At 41.7% G+C, this 21696-nt stretch overlaps 1 protein-coding gene across 1 annotated transcript in view; it reads right to left on the bottom strand.

The window, feature by feature from the left end:
* Window positions 1–21696, bottom strand: part of CPNE4 (copine 4) — a 609887-nt gene that overhangs the window by 10533 nt on the left and 577658 nt on the right. The window contains exons 13-15 of the mRNA XM_082258376.1: window positions 21170–21221; window positions 9471–9604; window positions 4777–5013 (exon numbers count right to left, since the gene is read on the bottom strand). Of these exons, the coding sequence (XP_082114502.1) occupies window positions 4777–5013; window positions 9471–9604; window positions 21170–21221 (423 nt within the window). The remainder of the gene's footprint in view (window positions 1–4776; window positions 5014–9470; window positions 9605–21169; window positions 21222–21696) is intronic.

Genomic DNA, 21696 nt, shown 5'->3' on the forward strand with positions numbered 1-21696 from the left:
CCCCTCACATCAGAGACCCCCCACACAAAGCCCCCCTAACATCAGAGACCCCCTACACACACAAAAAGCCCCCCTGACATCAGAGACCCCACACAGAGCCCCCTTACATCAGAGACCCCACACACAAAGCCCCCCTTACATCAGAGACCCCCCCCCACAAACTTTAGAGACCCCCCACACAAAGCCCCCCTTACATCAGAGACCCACCTCACATCAGAGCCCCCCACACAGAGCCCCCCTCACACAAAGCCCCCCTCACATCAGAGACCCCCCACACAAAGCCCCCCTCACATCAGAGACCCCACACACAGAGCCCCCTTTACATCAGAGATCCCCCACACAAAGCCCCCCTTAATTTAGAGCCCCCCTACATCAGAGAGCCCCTCCCACACAGCCCCCCCCCACAGAGCCCCCCTCACATCAGAGACCCCCACACAAAGCCCCCCTCACATCAGAGACCCCCCACACAAAGCCCCCCTCACATCAGAGACCCCCCACACAGAGTCACCTTACATCAGAGACCCCCACACAAAGCCCCCCTTACATCAGAGACCCCCACATCAGAGAACCCCCACACAGAGCCCCCCTCACATCAGAGAAACCCCACACAAAGCCCCCCTCACATCAGAGACCCCCCACACAAAGCCCCCCTCACATCAGAGACCCCACACACAGAGCCCCCTTACATCAGAGACCCCCCACACAAAGCCCCCCTAACATCAGAGACCCCCCCACACAGAGCCCCCCTCACATCAGAGACCCCCCACACAAAGCCCCCCTAACATCAGAGACCCCCTACACACACAAAAAGCCCCCCTGACATCAGAGACCCCACACAGAGCCCCCTTACATCAGAGACCCCACACACAAAGCCCCCCTTACATCAGAGACCCCCCCCACAAACTTTAGAGACCCCCCACACAAAGCCCCCCTTACATCAGAGACCCCCCCACACAAAGTCCCCCGTACATCAGAGACCCCCCACATCAGAGACCCCCTTACATCAGAGAGCCCCCCTTACATCACAGACCCCTTACATCAGAGCCCCCCACACAGAGCCCCCACATCAGAGAGTCCCCCTTACATCTCTGAATATGGTCTCTTCAATCAGTTTATAAACTGAATTTTCTATGGATGTAGGCTTTAGCTTACATTTTAGCTGTGTGTGGGGAACTGTGTCCAACGCATTTGCAGAATCCATTAAATTTTCCAATAAATAAAACAAACAAATTACAAATTATATTGAAATAGGAATGCATCAAACATGTATACCAAGGGATAAGTTTTTAAAGTGGCACTCAAATTGCTGATCATTACTTCTTATTTGCTTCCAAACTCTCTTCGGATTTTGCAGAGTTATAAAGCGCATTTATCTCCTACACTTACTAGATTGACTTGCATTCTTCTAACATATAGATTTCCAATACTTCAATAGGAATTTAGCTCTTATTGTCAATTGATGTATTTATAAGACTGGGATAACAGCAATCAACTTGATTACAATACCACTCTCTAATGTGCCAATACCTACAGTATCAGTCCACTAAGAGGCTATTTATAAAGCTGGTTAATTCAAGCACATTCACCATGATGGATTAACTTTTGTTTACTGCACATTCACTAAAAAAATCATGTCTTTTCTCTGGCAGAAATGGTTCTTTTTCTTTTGAACTTAATATGATGAATCACTGCATATCTCTCTTTAAAAATATCTAACCATTTTTAGCTTAAAATGCTCTAAAACCATCAATTCAGTTATTTCAAGTTCAGGTTAATTAATGGTAAAACACTTTAGTATATTTCCGGTATTCTTACCCTCCTAGTACTTAATTTCACCTATTCTCTAATATTAATACATAGGAAATGTTATTAATTTCAATTCAATTTCTCAACAGCCTCAATATTATAGTGACTGCCAGGGTGACATCAGCATGTTTTGCCAAATGGTCAATTTTCACAGTTCTAGATCTATTAAACACTCCTATGTAATGTCATTTGTAATGTTTTTTGATTTGGACTAAAAACTAAAAATAAAAAAGTAGCATATTTAATATACAATTTTACACGTGAATATTTTGTATCTTTATTTCAAGCCAGCAGGTGGAGCTCTGCGCTAATTTTCTCATGTTTACCTGTGTATTCATAGCTGCTTTATTTAAAAAAGTCTGCTGCTTACAATGCTCAGTAGCCTAGATTTACATACACAGTTAAATTAGTAAGAGGCATGCCTTATCCACCTTTCATCTCCTACCTTCATACTCTATCCAGAAAAAGCCATAGGGAATTTCTATGAGAGAGAGAGAGACAGAAGGCAAATAGATTCTGCTGCATTGTCTCTTTAGAAGTCCCACAAAACTCTGAAATTATTCAGTTATTCTCATAGGTGCTCACTGTATGTAATGTTTAGCTGTAAATCAAATACTCTCCCTCTTTATATATACATATATATATATATGTGTATATATATATATATATATATATATATATATATATATATATATTGCTAAAAAAAAAATTAAAGGAACACTGAAAGCACATCAGATCTCAATGGGGAAAAAATCTCATGCTGGATATCTGTACTAATATGGACTAGGTAATGTGTTAGGAACAAATGGATGTCACGTCTTTTGATTGAAATAAAAATGATCAACCTACAGAGGACTGAATTCAAAGACACCCCGAAAATCAAAGTGAAAAAATTATGCAGCAGGCTAGTCCATTTCGCTGAAATTTCATTGCAGCAACTCAAAATGGCACTCAGTAGTTTGTATGGCTGACACATGCTTGTATGCATGCCTGACAACATCGGGGCGCAGGCTCCTAATGAGATGACGGATGGTGTCCTGGGGTATTTTCTTCCAGATCTGGACCAGGGCATCACTGAGCTCCTGAACAGACTGAGGTGCAACCTGGCGGCATTGGATGGATCGGAACATAATGCCCCTGAGGTGTTCTATTGGATTTAGGTTAGGCGATTGTGGGGGACATTCAATGGTATCAATTCCTTCATCCTCCAGGAACTGGCTGCATACTCTTGCCACATGAGGCTGGGCATTGTCATGCACCAGGAGGAACCCAGGACCCACTGCACCAGTGTAGGGTTTGACAATGGGTCCAAGGATTTCATCCTGATACCCAATAGCAGTCAGGGTGCCATTGTCTTGCCTGTAGAGGTCTGTGCATACCTCCATGGATATACCTCCCAAGACCATCACTGACCCACCACCAAACCAGTCGGGCTGAACAATGTTACATTCTCCACCGCTTCTCCAGACCCTTTCACGTTTGTCACATGTGCTCAGGGTAAACCTGCTCTCATTCATGAAAAGCACAGGGTGCCAGTGGCGGACCTGCCAATTCTTGTGTTCAATGGCAAATGCCAATCAAGCTCCACGGTGCTGGGCAATGAGAATAGGGCCCACTAGAGAATGTTGGGCCCTCAGGCCATCCTCATGAAGTCTGTTTCTGATTGCTTGGTATATTCACACCAGTGGCCTGCTGGAGGTCATTTTGTAGGGCTCAAGCAGTGCTCATCCTGTTCCTCCTTGCACAAAGGAGCAGATACTGGTCCTGATGATGGGTCAAGGACCTTCTACAGACCTTTCCAGCTCTCCTACATTCTCTTCCATGCTCTTGAGACCGTGCTGATAGACACACCAAACCTTGTGGCAATGGCACATATTGATGTGCCATCCTGGAAGAGTTGGACTACTTGTGCAACCTCTATAAGGTCCAGGTATCGCCTCATGGTACCAGTAATGACACCGACCCTAGCTAAATGCAAAACTAGTGAAAAACAGTCAAAAAAAAAAGTAGGGAAAAAAAAAAGAATGTCACTGGCCTCCACCTGTAAAACCATTCCTGTTTCGGAGGTCATCTCATCTTTGCCCATCTAGTGCACCTGTTGTTAATTTCATTAACACCAAATCAGCTGGAACTGATTAACAACCCCCTCTTCTACTTAACTGACCAGATTAATATCCCAAGAGTTTATTTGACTTATACTCTGATTAAAAAGTTTTCCTTGAATTTTTTTAGCAGTGTATATATATATATATATATATATATATATATTATAAATATCATATATACTTAAACATTAAATTGATTCAGCGCTATTATAGATTCCCCTTCAACTGCACACTTACTATTTCAGTATGGTTAATGTTTATTTAGTTAGGTAAATAAGGTGAATGTGTTCTTTTAATAATCCAATCTTGTGCAAGCAAAAATCCAGATGGTTTCTCTCTTGCACATGATTTGGTATCCAAAGTGAGCACAACCTCACTTTATTTACTAAGTTCAATGAGTACACACACTAGTGAGTCAACAGCCTTTAATTGCTTTAGTAAATCAATCCCATGATCTCGGCCTATTGGCTGACAGCTACAATTTCACACTGGCCTAGACTTATATAAATAAATACTGTACAGTTTCAAACAATACAAATATTATACAGCATCTACTACATGTCATTGGACATATTAGTCCCTTGCTAAAAGCAACATCATTTTGTGTTGAGAAGGGTTGTGTCCCTTCTCTAGCAATCAATGCAGGATGACATTTCTGTACAGAATGGAGAATTATAGTGGAGTAATATTAAATATGCCAGTGTTAATATTTAGCATGTTACTGAATGTAGCATACAGTTTAAATACACATCATATATCTCATATGCTCAAAACATTCATTACTATTTCTGCAAATGCCACTGGATGACAAATAGCTTCTTATATCTGTCAGGTCTTGGAAGCCGTATATTTAAAAGATACGTACGTGTTTGAAATTCCTGAATGGCACAAACTGAACAATGTCCCGAAGCACTGGCTCTCCCTTAGGTGACCTCAGTATTCCATCATCTCCATCCAACATCTGCATGTCACTGAAATCTGCATTGCCAACTCCGACAATGATGACTGACATGGGAAGATGCGAAGCATGAACTATAGCTTCTCTGGTGTCAGCCATGTCTGTGATTACACCATCCGTTAAGATGAGAAGAATAAAGTATTGCTATAAATAAAGAAAAACAATGCTGTCATATAAGTATTACATAACATATTCATATGCATATGCTTCTGTCACATCATAGTATTCATACAGGCTTACAGGCTTACCTAAAGCGATATTAAATAATAAATAATATATAATAATATATAATACATATATTATTTATAATATATTTATTAATAATATATTATTTATAATATATTAATTATTATATTATATAATAAAAAAGATGTAAAGGATATGCAAGGCACAGAGTGGTGTCTTACCCCCCCCCTTTTTTTTTAGTCCCCCTACCACTGCTGTCCACTCCTTCTTTTCTCTGAGGGCCCCCCCAAGCAAGCCATTTGGGGAAATTGAGCCGGGCTGTTTTGCTCCTGCTGCTCTTTGAAGCCTGTGAATCCATGCAGAGATTGCGCAGCAGTGCTGCAGACAGGCACAGAACTGGATCGAGAAAGGACTTGGATAAGTATCTAGGGGGGGGGGGTCTTTTTAACCTTAATGCAGGGATTGCTTTGCCTGCCTAGTCCCGGTGGAAGTGGAGAATCACTGTAGTAGGTTATTAAAGTGATTCCAACTGTCTTCAGTAACCCATAGGCAAATGTTCAGCATGAGTCCTGGAGACCAGTGAGAGGAAGTGTTATTGTTTGACCTAACTCCTGTAACTTTCACTTTTGCTGGACAGCTTGGAATATAAATTTGTTGATAAATATAAATTACTGAAAAGGAAATTAAAGAGCAAACTATGTGGTGCATTGTTACATACTGTATGCTAACTGCAAAGTTGTCAGAGATCATTATTTTTTATGATGATGGTCTGTTTAAAATAATCTGATAAAGAGCAACTTTTAGTAGCCCCTAGCAAAAACAAAACACTCATCTTTCACTGTATCAATGCTCTCGACTGGTAAAATCCAATCAATTTTCACCAGTTACAAAAAAACTGTTGTTCTCGCATTACTTTATTATAGTGGTTGTAATGGCAGAAGGTTTTTTATCTTAATGCATACTCTACATTAAGGTAAAAAACCTTCCGCAAGTAGTTCCCCTCCCCCAGTCCCCCTTATACCTACTTGAGGCTGATCTCGATCCAGCGATGTTCACGAAAGAAGCAGCTCTCTTGGCTCTCTGCCTTCTCATTGGCTCAGAGACATCAGCTGGAGCCACTGGCTCCCGCTGCTGTCAATCACGGCCAGTGACGTGGGAGAGGTGTCGATGGACACACAGAGCAGGACTCAGGAGCAAGCAGGCACAAGTGCCCCCATAGTTAACGGCTTGCTATGGAGGCACTTAATGGGGAGGAGGAACCAGGTGCACCGGTGGGGAACCTGAGAAGAGGAGGAGTGGGACTGCTCTGTGAAATTGTTTGAAAATGTCTGCCCTATGCAAGGAAGAGCAATCATCTTTACATGAGTGTGTACATTTCTGGGTCACATAACACATTTAGCAGCACAATTAGTTTTCACGATTTCCATTGGTAAGTTTAAATGCCAAGGTTTGTCAAGAGTACCCTTTTAGGCAATATACATACTGTTATGGCAGCCAAACAACAATGAAATATTACACTGAGATCCTTCTGAATTTGTTACAAATACTGTAATTTTTTCCCCTGTCAAAATCTACTCTGTGCAATATATGAATAATTTAGGATAGATAATGAATGTTCGTAATGGGAATTAGCCACCAGAATAATTGATACTGGCACCAAAACGAGCACACAGACAATGAAAAACAAGAAATGACAAACTCAGCTGGCAGCTCCGTGTGCAGTTGATAGATACATGGCACAATACAGGTACATTTCCCTTGTCACAATTTCCCGAAGCCCAATTAAACAATCTGTTTAAATTAGCTAAATATATTCCATATATTAACTGTTAGGCTTTGAAAACTAAAGGTGCTTAAAGTCTGATAGTCAACTTTCTTTAGAAAGCAGCCACAGCCAGAGTAGAGAAGCCTGTCACCTGCCAAGTATGTTGTAAAGAGAAGGATCCTTCCTTTTTGTGTGAATCTCTGTAGAGCTCCAACATGCCTTCTGCTGTGTCAGACCTTTAGCTCTGCAAATAGTAAAGCTCAAGCTCCTTGCTAATTTCAGAGTTCTAGCTCTGAATCAGCAGGAGACATGCTGGATCTTTTCAGAGTGTCAACTGCTTCCACGATGGCAAGGGACAAGCTTTTCCAAAGAAAAGAAAATGCAAACCTTTAGTTTGGATGTGCTTAAAATGTATTTAGTGGATTTCAACTGAAAGTACAGCAGGGGAAAAGGGGAAGCTCTGCTTGTTTACTCCACCCCCCTCCGCTGCCACATTTGGCACCTTTCGGGGGGAGCGGCACTTGTTTTTGACAGGTACCCACTCCCACTCCCTGGTGACTTCGCCGCAGGGAAGTCACCCGGAAGTTCGGCCTCCTCCTCCTTCCCCTGCCACCGGGCCATTCACAAAGCACAGCGTGCTTCACGGGGAACCGGCTGTGACACAAGGCTCACAAAGTTTGGCGGTGACAGCACCCAAGAGCTGATTGAAAAATCGTCTGGGGTGCCGACATCACGGGATTTCTGGACAGGTAATTGTCCTTATATTAAAAGTCAGCAGCTACAGTATTTGTAGCTGCAGACTTTTAATTTTTTGGTGGTGGGGCTGGAGGTCCACTTTAAGCTAGCCACAAATATTACAGCCTGATTGTATAAACCTTTTAAGAATTATCACCGACTGTGTAGTGTGAAGGTCTACAAGAATGGATATAAATTGAACAAATTGTTTAGTGAGGCTTTGGCACTACATCATTGTTGGTAAATTTAAAGCTTTCAATATGTGGTACAATCTAATTGTAGTTATCATAGGCCATATACTTTAATAAAGCATGGCAAGGAGCTGTGTTGATGTGTCAAGTGAAGTAAACCTTAAATGTGCCAATAGGAATATACAAAAGGGTGCGGGCCTATCGACACCAGATAATGTATGTAACGATCCGTGCTAGGGTGTACCTACTCAGCTGCAGCCTACCTCATATGTAATCCCAACGAAGGGATACAAATGAATAGAAAAGAGGGAGGTAAATGGCGCTGCCTAGTACAAGAGGGAGTAAGACTAGTGAAAAATTAAGTGTATCTCACAAATATCAATATTCAAACCTGGTAACTTAAGAAATAAAGTGCTAAAGTGCAACAAATTAAATAGTGTAAAAATTGTATATATAAATAGTAATAAATAAACAATACTAGTGGTGTTATGACTAAAGAGTATATGAAACTTAGGAAAAGGAAGAAAACCTCAATAAAGTGGCAAAGTGAAAAAAAGTTACATCTGTGCAAGAAATGATGGTATAAAATTCCAAAAAAATTGTCCATATAAATAGATGACAGATTCCAAAATATAATCAGTCTTCAGTGGTAATTCGTGACCGTGAAAGCACGCGTGCTTCCCCTCTCTCCCAGGACAGCACTCACCAGATAAACAAACAGGGGTAACGAGCATCAAATGTAGTAAGGATGGCTCTTGTATAAATGCCCAGTTGTACATAAACCATCGTAGTAGTACTATGTAAGGCTTCTTTCACACGGTCCACCTCCATAGGCGGATCAGTGCTGCTCAGTGGGGGATCGATATACTGATCCCCACTGAGCAGGCAGGTGACAGCTCCCTCTCCACTCTGTGTGTGGAGAGGGAGGTGTCAGAGCCCCATGCATCTCTATGGGGGAATCGGATGAGAGCGGACCGCCTGTCCGCTCTCATCCGATCCCATCCGATCCGATCCCCTGGATGGATGGAAAATAGGGTTTCCATCCGTCCGGATTTCCCGGACAGGATCGGATGCGGATGGCAGCGGGTGTCAGGGGACATGTCTCCGCTGACATCCGCTGCCCCGTAGGGATGCATGGGGGATCCGATCAGATCCGCTTAAAAAACTGATAGGTGGATCTGATCGGATCGCTCGTGTGAAAGGATCCTTATTGTAACGATGGTTCTGAATTCCTTTATGTGCTGCAGCTAGATGAACTTCCAATCTACTGGCAACGTGGTTTATATATACCCAATTTGGATGTGGCTTTTAGCAAAAATGTATTTTTTATAGTTATTTTTAATATTACTACTGATGTCATATCCCTGAATGAGTGTTCATATTTCCTTACTAATAAAGCTAAGTTGTAATTTTTACCTCGCTATATCGGACTGCTAAATGTTACAATAAAAAGGTTTTGTCATATTTTACAGAAGCATAGTTGTAAACTATTTTAGGAAATATTATTTTCAGCAAAGACACTCACTTGACAGCCGCAAATAAGAGGTCAAATGAGCTGGAGAGAAAACAAATATTTACTCAGCAGGCATTCTTTTTTGGAATTTACACCAGCAATCTAGCTCAGCTATTGTATTATAGTGTGCACACATCTTGAATTCTCATTCCAGCCTAATCTCCTAAACTACCAAGTAATCATCCTAGCAAATATAAGCCCTTTGCCTTACCGTGGCCTCCATAGTGTGGGTCTCCTCTGAGGCAGACTTGGCCACTTTCTGGATAATGGGAGCAATGTTGGTTGGTCCATAGAGCTGTAACTTCGGGAGGCAATTCTGATAGGCTTCCACTACACCTTGTATACCTAAAATAAACAAGATGTAATAGCATGGATATGTTATTCACTAGCAATCCAATATTTTTTTTATCACATTTTGACTGCAAACAATGATGTAATAATATTCAAACATTAATCATCTGTTAAAACTTGGTAAAATCCTGTATTTATTGTCTTCTTACAGATTTTATATTTAATAATCACCATTTTGAATCCAACAATTTATTGGGGTATTTACATTCAAACAAGCCAGTATAAGCAACCATAAACTCCTAAAAACAAAGAGATGTGCGTGTGGAAAGTGTGTCAGGTCCTGCTACACAAACAGGTTGGCTTTGTTTAGACTGTGGCCTTTTGAGACCATTTTAGGTATTGCCATACTTCATCTAGTCACTTTCTAATTCTGTTATTAATGATAATTGACAGCAAGTAGCTAAAACACTGTGTGACAAGGATCAGTAGTTCCTAGCGGGGGGAATCAATATAAAAGGTGTCCTAGGTGTTACTGCGTGGAGAAATGTTATATTATACTAGGGGCTCAACTCTCATTCTAGCCCACAGTTTTGGTCCTGATTTCTCTTTCTTACCCTTTTTAGTCAACAATTTTCTTAACGAGCCATTAAACCCAAAAGCAAACAATTATTTTATTGCAACTTTTAGGTTTTCTTTGCTTTTTTTTTTTTCATCTGGTGATCTCGCCAGGGAGTCTCTTGTTTTTCAAAAGAACAAGCTGTCTTGCAGAAGCATTAGTTGCAGGGTTAGGACAAACCATTCAGCACTGGCAGGGGTGCTTAAAATGATCAGTTTTTGAACTGGCCCTGCTAGATATAGGCATAATGAATTTCCTGCGCCATTTCCAAAAAGTGATCACTCATATTCTTCTAGCAGCTAAACTGAACTTAACACATAACTGGCTCTCACAAACCCCTCCAGATAGTGCAGCAATCATCCCCATAGTGCACACACATGTCACATTTGAACGAATGTTCACCTCAACCTCTAAAAACCCCAAACAAGTGGACCTGGATTGGTACCCCTGGTTTAACTGGTATAATACTATCCACAAACATGCTATGTAACCAGGGCCGGTGCTAGACTATTTTATGCCCTAGGCAAGACCAACTACTTGCGCCCCCCCCAAAAAAAGGGAAGGGGTTAAAAACTCCTCTATGTCATACCCAGTGACCCTGATCTGATGGTTCCTCCATGTTATGCTGTCATACCCAGTGACCCCCATATTCCTCCATTTCACACCCGGGGACCCTAATGTCCCTCCATGTCACACCCAGGGACTTTGATGCTTTCCCATGTCACACCCTGGGACCCCAATATTACTCCATGTCATGCTGTCATACCCACTGACCCCGATGTATCTCTATGTGAGATCCTGATTTTTTTCCATGTCACACTTGGGGATCCTGATGTTCCTCCTACTACCAGGGCCTGGTAGTTCCGCCACTGCCCAAGACACCTGGCATCTTCCGCTGTCCCTCCCCCCCCCCCACCTCCGCCCCGCGCCTCAGCTCCCAATAATCATTCATGATGGAAAATTCATGATGGAGAGAGAGTGCCAACTCCTGGCTGCGCCCCTAGGGGGCAATGCGCCCTAGGCGGCTGCCTAGTTTGCCTAGTGGAAGCACCGGCCCTGTATGTAACTCTGTAGAACCTTTCTCTTGTTAACAATGCAGGTGCTATTGTTAGAAGCAGCCTAACCTTAACCATTGAAGATTATCTTCCTCACCACATTAAGACCACACGCAGGAGAGATATCTACCCTAGGACCTTCACCAATTCGAAGGCCCTTCTAACCAAATTAGAGAGATTAGAAGAGGGCTTAAAATCCATAATGAATAGGGTACGATATACATTTCCCGTCCATTGAAGCATGGTACCTACTGCTATAAATTAAGATATGTTTCACACCGTTCTGAAGCATCGTGGTAATATCTACGGATGCAAAGTTATATTGTACTTTGCCTCTTTCTCAATGAGAAAACCAAACAGGAAAAAACAATTACTCTAACTTTTGATATTTTTATTATTTTCTTCTTTTCTCTCTGTACCATTGTCAAGTGCTCGGTTATCCTAACAAACCATTACTGTTGTCGCAATTTAACCAGATGCGGGCTGAGGCCTCGCTGTGTGATCATCTGGAATATACTGCTCAAAGCTGACGCACCATATTTAATATCTTTGTTTATATTCCTTCATATTACGTATTGTATGACTTGCATATGTAAAAATTCTAATAAAAACCATTGGGGGGGAAAAAAAAGAGTAAACCCTCTTCATCAGAGCCCTCTGGTGTCTGCTTGGCATTGGACTACTCTGGGTCCCACTATCCTCTGTGCCAAAACATGGTGGCTTATTAGGCTTTACATCTTCACTGTTTGCGAGTATGTTTTTACCTTTCATTTAATAAAATACCCCTTGGATAATGCACTAAATGATTAGTCTTATTTATTTATGTAAAACCTTTTTCTCAAAAGAGTGAAAAAAAGAGGGAAAAAAAGCCTAAAAAAAAGAAAAGCAAATAAATGTAGCCACCACATGTAATAATTGGTAAGTTGCAACATATTTAATTTTTGGTTTTGGGTTTATTCCATCCTTTTAGGGAAAGCTTGTTTTATATGCCCCCAACTAATATCTTTCGGAGTCAGCGTTTGACCCTCCCACTCTCTGGGAAGTGCAGTGTGACATATTAAATAAAGTTACGTAAGGAAAGTGTATCTACTGTATGTAATTCAGAAGGCATTTATCTACTTTCTTTTGTTACATGTATCGATTTTGAGACTATGATTAACTATATTACTTGCTATTCCATGTAGCAGATGTGGCCTGATCAGGTTTCATCAGCTGCAGGAAAGCACTGATATTTTGCAAAAAGCACACATATGCCTATATTAAAGTGGTGATTATCCTTGATAAAAACATCTTTGTGTGCCCACTGCTTACATAAAGGTAAAATGCGCTGTGAGTATATTATGTTAAAAAATGCTTGCCTCTACTGTGTTGTCCAGCTTGGAACTGCAGGTCACATGATCACTGTCAGCTCAACAGCGATCATGAACCTGCCGTTGAGCGTGTCCAGTGTCGGGGCATTACATCAAAACTGGACGTGATATCGCCATCAAGTTTCTGTTTTTCCATAATAAAGAAACACAATCAGTCTCGGCAGCAAACGTCCCCCGCCTTTTCCCATACCTAGACAACTTTTTCAATTGCTCCACTGATTACGTGGTCTATTGTCTCATCTGCCCCTGCAAACTTCTCTTTGTTGGCCGCGCCATTCGCCCATTAAGACAACGCTTCCTTCGTCACCAATGCTTTGTTGAGGAGGGATGCGACCAACATAGCATACCACAACACTTTCTTGAATATCGTAGCCGATCCACCACCAGTTTGCAGGTTTGGGTCATAGAAGCCCCAAACACCTATCTGAAGCAGAACGCTTCACCCGACTATGCCAGAGTGAAACATTTTGGATCTATACCCTTGATTCTCTTACGCCCAATGGCCTGCATGAGGAATTAGAGATTCTTACCATTCTGTAACTTTACCCATAGCTGCATTCTATATCCTATTATAACCCTCTCCTGTACATCACTCTTTTCAGGTACCCATAATCCATCACCATCATATTTTCCATATATTTTTTAAAATCAATACTTATATCTGTGTACGTGTGTGTATAGATGTCTACTGCGCGCACACACACACACACAAATTAATCCCCTTGCATCCATGCAATAACTTTCTACACTTTTTACCTGAGGTATCATATAGTGTCAGCCTTCCACTTGCATCCCCATGTACATAACTTTACACACTAGGTTAAGTGTGTATTTGCCCTTATTAGCTTATTTATTATTTTATTTTATTATGTTATATTATTATCTATTAATCATTTTTTTATTTTTTTATTTCCTCCAAGTTTTTTGTAATTCCTATACGACTTGCATCTAGTCTTGCCCACTAGTGCTGCTTTGTACCATATTTACATGTTATGACTTGTCACTGGTGTTGTCTTTTGTTTTTTGCCTTGTGATTACTAGCTATTGCCACTTTAAGGTCCATCTTTATTCCATTAATTTCCCGCTTAAAAATGTGTTTACACGCCCATCTATTAGCATACATAATCCTGGCTTTTCCACTTTTCCATTGCCCCATACGCTTGAAAAAGCAGCGCGCATGCCCAGTGGGGCCGTCGCGCATGCTCTGAAATGTGTTGTGTTCATCCTCCACCCTCTGGTGACGTCATGCGCCCTCAATGCTGCAGTCCAAGATGGTTCTATACGAAGCCGACCCAGAAGACGCTGAGTGCCGGCACCCTCCTTGTCTCCTGCCACCATGTCGGCCTCGATACCTTGGATCCCAGATACACCATGCTATGCTCACCATCGGGTTTTGTCCCATTTGATGAGCCTTTTTAGTGATCTATCTATGTGATTAGATATATGTGCATTTATCTAGGTTTATTGTCCAATAAACACTACTGCATTAGGAGGTGCTCTTCTTGTTTTTACTCAAACCTACAGAGTCGACTTCACTCTACTGAAGAGCCTGTCCTTGCTGCATATTTCCCACCAGTCCATTTGGAGTATACTCATCCCCCATCTATGGACTTTTTTATGGACTAAGTTTATCCATTGATGTTTTTTAATTGTTGCCCTATCCTGTCATTTACCTTGAGCGCCAACTTTAAACCTTTTTTCCTTTTCCCATCCAAAGGTAGGGATTGGCCTAGCTGCACACTGACCATGGAAGATCCAGGCGCAAGTGCAAGAGCACAGCTCAGCTTGGATCGGCTGCCACGCTACCGTAGTCAGTTTACTTGTAGGAGGAGCAGCACAGGCAGGATCAACCAGGTATTTCTCATGCTTGCACAGCATGAAACGCAATGCAAGCATGATGACATTTATTTAATTTAGAGAGACATTGGAATTGTTTTTATTTTTTGTCATTAAAAAGAATTTAAGTATTAATGCAATGCGGTTAAGCATCTCATTCTAAGTTAATGGGCTATCTAATCACCTCACCACACAAACATAGATCCTGTGCAGTTTTTTGGCACAGGGCAATGCAATGCACAGCGCATATGCATCTGTATTTTCTGGAACATTGCAGCATGCTGTAGACATGTGCTGGGGTGAAAGTAACTTTGCACTGCAAAGCACAGCAGCACACATCTACTGTGCATTGCCTTATACTGTATCACAGGGTCATAACAGGTGTTGTGGTGTGAAAGAGCCTTAATCTGAAAAGAAAAAAAAAAAACTGAAGAAGGTATGCTGTGCTTTCTGTATGCATCTTAAAGTGTTACTAAACCCAGGATCCTGCATTCACAGTACACAGGGCATGGAAATACAAATATTTTAGTAAATATAAACTGCTAAATACCTTTCCTCATCAGCAGTATATAGCAGCCTTGTGACTTCTAACAGTGTCAGGCCAAACACTGGTTAAAGCTTGTAGGAGGAGTTTTAATTCCCCCAACTGCCCTGTGAGGCTGCAAGACCCCTGGCCCCCTGTCTGGACAGTGCTGATTGGCCCTGTGCTAATCACAAGCACCCTCCCAAGAAAAAAAAAAAAAACACTCTAGCAATACACACCAGACTAAGCATGTGCAGAGTGTCCCCAATGCTCTGTTCTATCAGAAGATAGATTGGGGACAGTAAATGAAAGGAGAGGATCAGGGAAGACAGGATCAAACAGCCTTTTTACACAATCCCCAGGATTAACACCTTAGGTTCCACAGTGAGTAAAACAAGCATGCTTCACTGCATATACAAACTGATTTTACTGTTGTGGGTTTAGCAACACTTTAAGGATTCATTTTCAATTGGTTACTGCAGAATATATTTAATTAAAAAAAATAAGGCTTGTTTCTCATCATTAACCCTTTCACTGCCAATGACGTGTCTTGGCAGTCATGGCTTTGAAAAGGTTAAAACAAGCTCAAGATGCAACAACAGCCATGAGCTTGTTTCTATTTTGTTCGAGAGGCTTTCAGCTATTTAGCAAACCACCCCCTTCCCCTGCCAGATCCCTCTCCCCATGAATCCCATGCTCTTTGCCTCAGGATGTCAGGATGGTGAGCAGGAGGACACTGGGAAACATCCATTTCCCAAATGCCTCTGTAGAGGGAGAACCCAGGAAGTACTTCCAGGTTCAGAGCCTGACAAAAATCCAGGCACATACATACGAGCGCAAAGGATCATGTAGTGTGCATACTTGTTTGTTTGTCAACGATGACTGTGCAACACTTATTGGGCATCGATACATTGACCAGTGTCAGAGAAAAAAATCTAGGTCCCTCATTTATGGTTAACTCCAAACTGATGAACTGAAAAGGCATTTAAATAAAGTGTTGCCTATTGATAATTTTGGGTATGATTGTTTTTCGTTGTTTTTCGGGCATACAAATTTTTGATGTCTGGCATACTTGGTATTTATTTATTTGACAGCCTCTCATCTTTTATTTCGTACAGAAAAATTGGAATTATATTTTGTTTGTGTGCACTAAAATTACTTTTAGCTTATTTTTTACTGAAAATATAGATTTGATAAACATCGTGCAGCAAAAAAAATTGCAAGTGCCATATTTTTATTCTGTAAGAAATATACAGTATTTATAATTTTTTGTAGGTTTTCATTTTTTTTTTTGTAGTCAAGAAAGAATAAAAAGATTTGTACGTACACAAAATTGCTTTAATGAAAGGGTAAATGCTAACTGCTAAATTCATTAATTAACACTTCACTATTGAAAATATTTTAATGACAGGAGAAGTTTGGAAAAAAACAGTATCTCCGTTTTCTGTTATTTTATCAGAATTTACTGGAGTGTGCAAAATCTGTTGCAGCTGTGTGTGTTAGCCAATCAACTTCTGCTTGTTCAATCAGGCTCCGCTCACATATTGGTGTCTCAGATTGCGGGCAGAATCCCCAATTCTGCCCATGATCTCGAATCATTGCAAAAATCGTGCGATTCCCGTGACTTGCAATGGCACCCCAAATGCGGGGCGATTTTGCCACAATTGTCTCCCGATGAATCACGGTAAAATTGCGCAAACAGAATCGTGGGATGCCTGTCACCCAAAAAAAAGTACAAGAACTTCTTTTGGGCAGTAGGCATCCCGCAATTCTGTTTGCGCAATTTTACCGTGATTCATTGTGTGACAATCGTGCCGAGTTTGGGGTGCCATTGCAAGTCACGGTAATTGCATGGGCGCCCCGCGATTTGCAATGATTCGGGATCATGGGCACTGCGATTCTGCCTGTGATCAGAGATGCCAATATGTGAATGGAGCCTTAAGTTTTGACAGAAAGCATGTAAGCTGATTGGTTTCTATGCACAGGTGCAGCATATTTTGCACTCTCTAGTTTTAGTAAATCAACCCCACAGCTTCAGATTTTGGAACAATTACAAACAACCTACACAAACAAAAAAAAGGACCATTGTCCTTCCATGTGAACTATGCAGCATTTATTTATTTTTACTAAATAAGGGTGTTAGGATTGCATTTACATCTGTCAAATTTCAAGATTGATTCTACAATATTTTATTCTATCCTGTATCCCTAAGAGACTGATTGTATTTACTGAGCTCAGAGGAATCATTCTAACAGCTGCCAGGTAGTATTAGAGGAAACAAACTAATCAATATCTAATTAAAATTGAGAGGGCAATAAACTTTGTAATTTGGTACCGGTGACAAAAATGCAATAATCATTTCTTTTGTAACTACTTACCAGACCAAGGTGGTAGAAAAGTTTTTTTTTTTTTTTTAAAAAGCTTAAGAGCAAATGCCATAAAAGTTTACAAAATATTTGGGATATTAAAGCAGAACTCCAATTAAATTAAATGTATCCATAAAAAGTCACAAAGGATGTAAATCCATGTTGTGTGCATAGAATGTCTTTCCAAACACAGATATTACCTGGTACATGTAGCGGTGACATCACCGCTGTAAAGCAGGGGGGTTGGATACAAGAACAGCAACTCTGCACAAGAAGAGAGAGCACAAGTGACTGGTCTTTATTACAGGGAATCCCTGCAGAGAAGCAAAGCACAGGATGAGTTTCATCCTGGATTACTGCACAGATCTGGAGGAATCACATAAAGCACAACAAGGTTCAAAGAAGGATAAACATGCCTCTGTATTTAAAGAAAATTGTTTAGCGTGGATTTCAGCTTTAAATGTTTCAGTTGTGGGCGAGGCTTAACACGCCTAAGTAGGGACTCGCTAGTAGTGCTCGCTAATGCCTGCATTTACAGGCTGAGGCTGCTGTCACATGAAATTATCGTCAAGGTAGCACTCTTAGTCTTACAACCTAGCATATTCCATTTGCATAGTTAACCCCTTTTGTGTGTTTCACTTCTCGACTTTCCTTTAGATTCTCCTAATGGATGCAGCAAGTGGGTACCGCGGAGCCTGTAGCCAGCGCTGTAGATCATTTTTTGTTCTGAGGGGGGTTCAGCAGCAGGTACTAAGTAAATGTCTTTGTAAATAAAACAAATTGTTCCAAATTCATAAAGATTGAAAAATGGAAAAACTATGTGTTGCTTATAGCAAGCAATCACATCCTTAATTCTATTTTCTCAGATCCTCTTGAAAATTGAACCTGATTTCAGTTTTTTCTTCTTCTAGTTTTTATGAATGTTGTCCCGTGAGGTTGGCTATTGTTCAGTCAAAAGCCCGGTCTTCAAAGAGCACCATCTTGTGGAAGGTAGCACACTTTTTTTAGCACACACATTTTTTTTAACCCAGCATATCAGGCAAGAGAAATGGTACTGTGCAGAATCCATACATACAGAACATACCTTCCAACTTTTGAACTTGAGAATGAGGGACATGTCAGGGAGATAGTGACCTATACGTGAACAAACCTCAAAAGGATCACTAAGGCATATGGAAGGCAGGAAAGAAGGATCACTATGGCACATGGAAGGCAGGAAGGATCACTATGGCACATGGAAGACAGAAAGGATCACTAAAGCACATGGAAGGCAGAAAGGATCACTATAGCACATGGAAGGCAGAAAGGATCACTATAGCACATGGAAGGCAGAATGGATCACTATGGCACATGGAAGGCAGAACGGAAGGATGACTATGGCACATGGAAGACAAGACTGGATGGAAGGAAGAGAGAAATGGGGAGTTCACTCACCCGAGGCTGGTTGTTCTCCAGAATCTCAGGCAGTGACATCATGTGCACTGCTTTAAAATTCCCACCCACACAACCCCTCCTCAAGCACAGGATTGGCTGGTTGTGGGCTAACACAGGGGGACATGGGGAGGAAGAGTAGCTGACCTAGCCTCCCTTCTCTCCCATTCATACAGGTTGTAGAGTGGGTGGGCGAGGCAGTGGGTGGGTGGTAGGAGGGGGAGCTGTTCTGACGGGGCACTCAGAGAGTCTCAGCCTTGACAGCTGCAGCACTGCACAGTGCGCACCTGCCAGGTGGACTAGTAGAGCCAAGTTGTGGAACCCTTGAATCCACTGTGGGATTCAGCCCAGATTTGCGGGACACCAGAATTTACTTGAAATTCCAGGACGGTCCTGGCATATCCGGGACGGTTGGGAAGTATGATATAGAAAAAGAACAGATACTGAGAATTACACTGAGTATACACGACAAGACAAGTGGTACTTTGCAGATTCTATACATACAGAATAAGAACAGGTACTGGGAATTACACCCAGCATACATGACAAGAGAAGTGGTACTGATCAGATTCAATACATAAAGAAAAAGAGGAGATACTGAGGATGTGGTGCAGCCGGGAAACACAAAAGTAACACAACAGCAATGGAAAACTCAGTCCAGCCTCAATTGCTGTCATTAGGCCCTGTTCACAGCTGTAGCGTTTTGGGTCGTGGGCAGAATTGTCGTGATTCTGGCCGCAATTTAAAATCGCACTGCAATGCTGTCAAAACACAGCACGTGTTTGTGTTCTATTAATTTTTAGTGCCACGAAAACCTGGTGTGGTTTTGGATGCTTTTTGTACCATAAATCACTCAACAATCACAGCAAAATCACACCATATTTTGGTGCCACTAAAAATGAATGGAACACAAACACATATGCTGCAATTTTCCAGCATTGCAGCTCTATTTGGAATCGGGGCACGGCAGTGGCCAGATTCATGGCGATTCTGCCTACGATCCCAAATTGTTACATGTGAACAGTCAGGGCCTAAGACAACAGCAATGAAAGACTCAGTCCAGGCTCCAGCCTCAATCACCAACTTTGCCAGCAGTTGCCACAATCTCTCAGATACCTACTATGAATAACAGAAAGAAATTCAGCAGCAAAGCAGGTTTAAGCTAGCCTGACTTTCTGAGGAGGACACAAAGAAAGAAGTGACACACCTGGAGTGGACTGGAACAGAGAGCAGCAGTCAGCAGCACTTCAGAACAAGTTCATCTATGTCCACACAGCAGGCTAGCAGCTACACAGAAACCCTCGAGGGCCCAGGCAAAGCTCCTTGCCCAATCAGCAGCCAAAAGTGAGAAATGGCACTGCAAGAAGACGGGGCCAATGGGAATAGAGCGGTGGGTGGGACTGGTGCCGGTCACTCTGCTCAGTGCTGCCTCCTGTCCTGGAGGCTGGACACGACAGTCATAAATTGGACAGAGGAGGAGCAGCGAGATGGCAGTATCAGCCTGAGCCTCCCTCAGCCCAAGCTGAGCCCTACTGTCCGACCAGTGTGCCCAGTGGTCGGACAGTGTAACAGCACAGCCAGCCACAGGCAGCATGGGTGAATCATTGCCAACCAGACCGAGTGCGGAAATGATGCTCAGAACGGGAGTCGGACAGTCACAGTGCAGCTGCAGCTGCCACTAACATATATAAACTTTAAAGCAAAACAACTAGACTGACTCTGCCACAGCGCTGAATTCAGCTGCATGGTGTGTCTCTGGTTGCTCTGTCATGCAGTTTATTTTTGACAGAATGCTCTGGGGGGTGGTTTGAACCCCCCTGACCCCCCTCTTATCTATGTCCCTGCCTGTGCCACACTCCAACAGCACAGCCCAATGTGTCACCTCACTCCCAGTGACAATATACGACCTCTTTGGCAGAAAGAAATCATGACTTCAGAGTTACATGTGGCAGCGGTCCTCCATACAATTCCCCATCCATGGACCCAGAAAGGTTGCATCTCCTTATATTTATAGCCGCCACAAGAGGGCAGAGCCGTGAACATCCGAGAGTCGACAGCATTAACCCTTCCTAACTTTGTAAAGTCCCTGTTGGGCACTGAATCTGCTCAGCACAATCAGGGGTTATGAAAATAAAGACAAGGAGATGAGGAGAGGTCTATGTTTCTTGTAATGTTTTAGAAATCGGTGCAGGGCTGACAACAAGTGTTTAGATATTCCAAGCCAAAAATACATTTTGTTGTCATGTTATAGAGAAAGATAGGAGAATACTAAATTTCTGGCATGTTCACAGTTATTTTACATATTATTTTACATAATATAGTTATTGTTTGAAGGCAAAGGTAAATGTGTGTATATTGCAGAGATGTACTAAATATACAGTATAAACACTATATTTTGCCTTGATATATGCTTTAATATTACCTGCACATTCTGGGTTGTCTTCATTAAAATTTATTGCAAAGTCATGTGAAACCTTAATGAAAAAAGGAACAAAGCAGATATTCAACAGTCATTACATTGTATTAACATTACTTTGTAAAAAAATATTAATCCTATAATCAATTAAATACATTCAGTTGCTGCATGAAAAACTCAATAAACAGTAAAACCGACATGAGAATCAAATTATAGAATCAATTATAATCAACAGTTTAGAGTTTATTACCAGTTTGTCTCTCCTAACCATTGCTCATTATGTTTTACTGTATATATTAGTGTTTGGCATTAGCTACTTCAGCCCCGGAACGTTTTACCCCCTTAACGACCAGGCCATTTTTTGCAATATGGCAATGTGTTACTATAACTGACAACTGTGCGGTTGTGCGATGCTGTACCCAAATAAAATTGATCCTGCCAGTTTCTACCCTCCCCTCTGTAAACTGACCACAGTATATCATGGCTGCTGAGACCTGACAATGTGGGCAGTTTATGTGCCTCTGTCAGCCACA

Source organism: Pelophylax lessonae (genome assembly GCF_965119305.1).
Source record: "Pelophylax lessonae genome assembly, chromosome: 5".
Classification (NCBI taxonomy): Eukaryota; Metazoa; Chordata; class Amphibia; order Anura; family Ranidae; genus Pelophylax; species Pelophylax lessonae.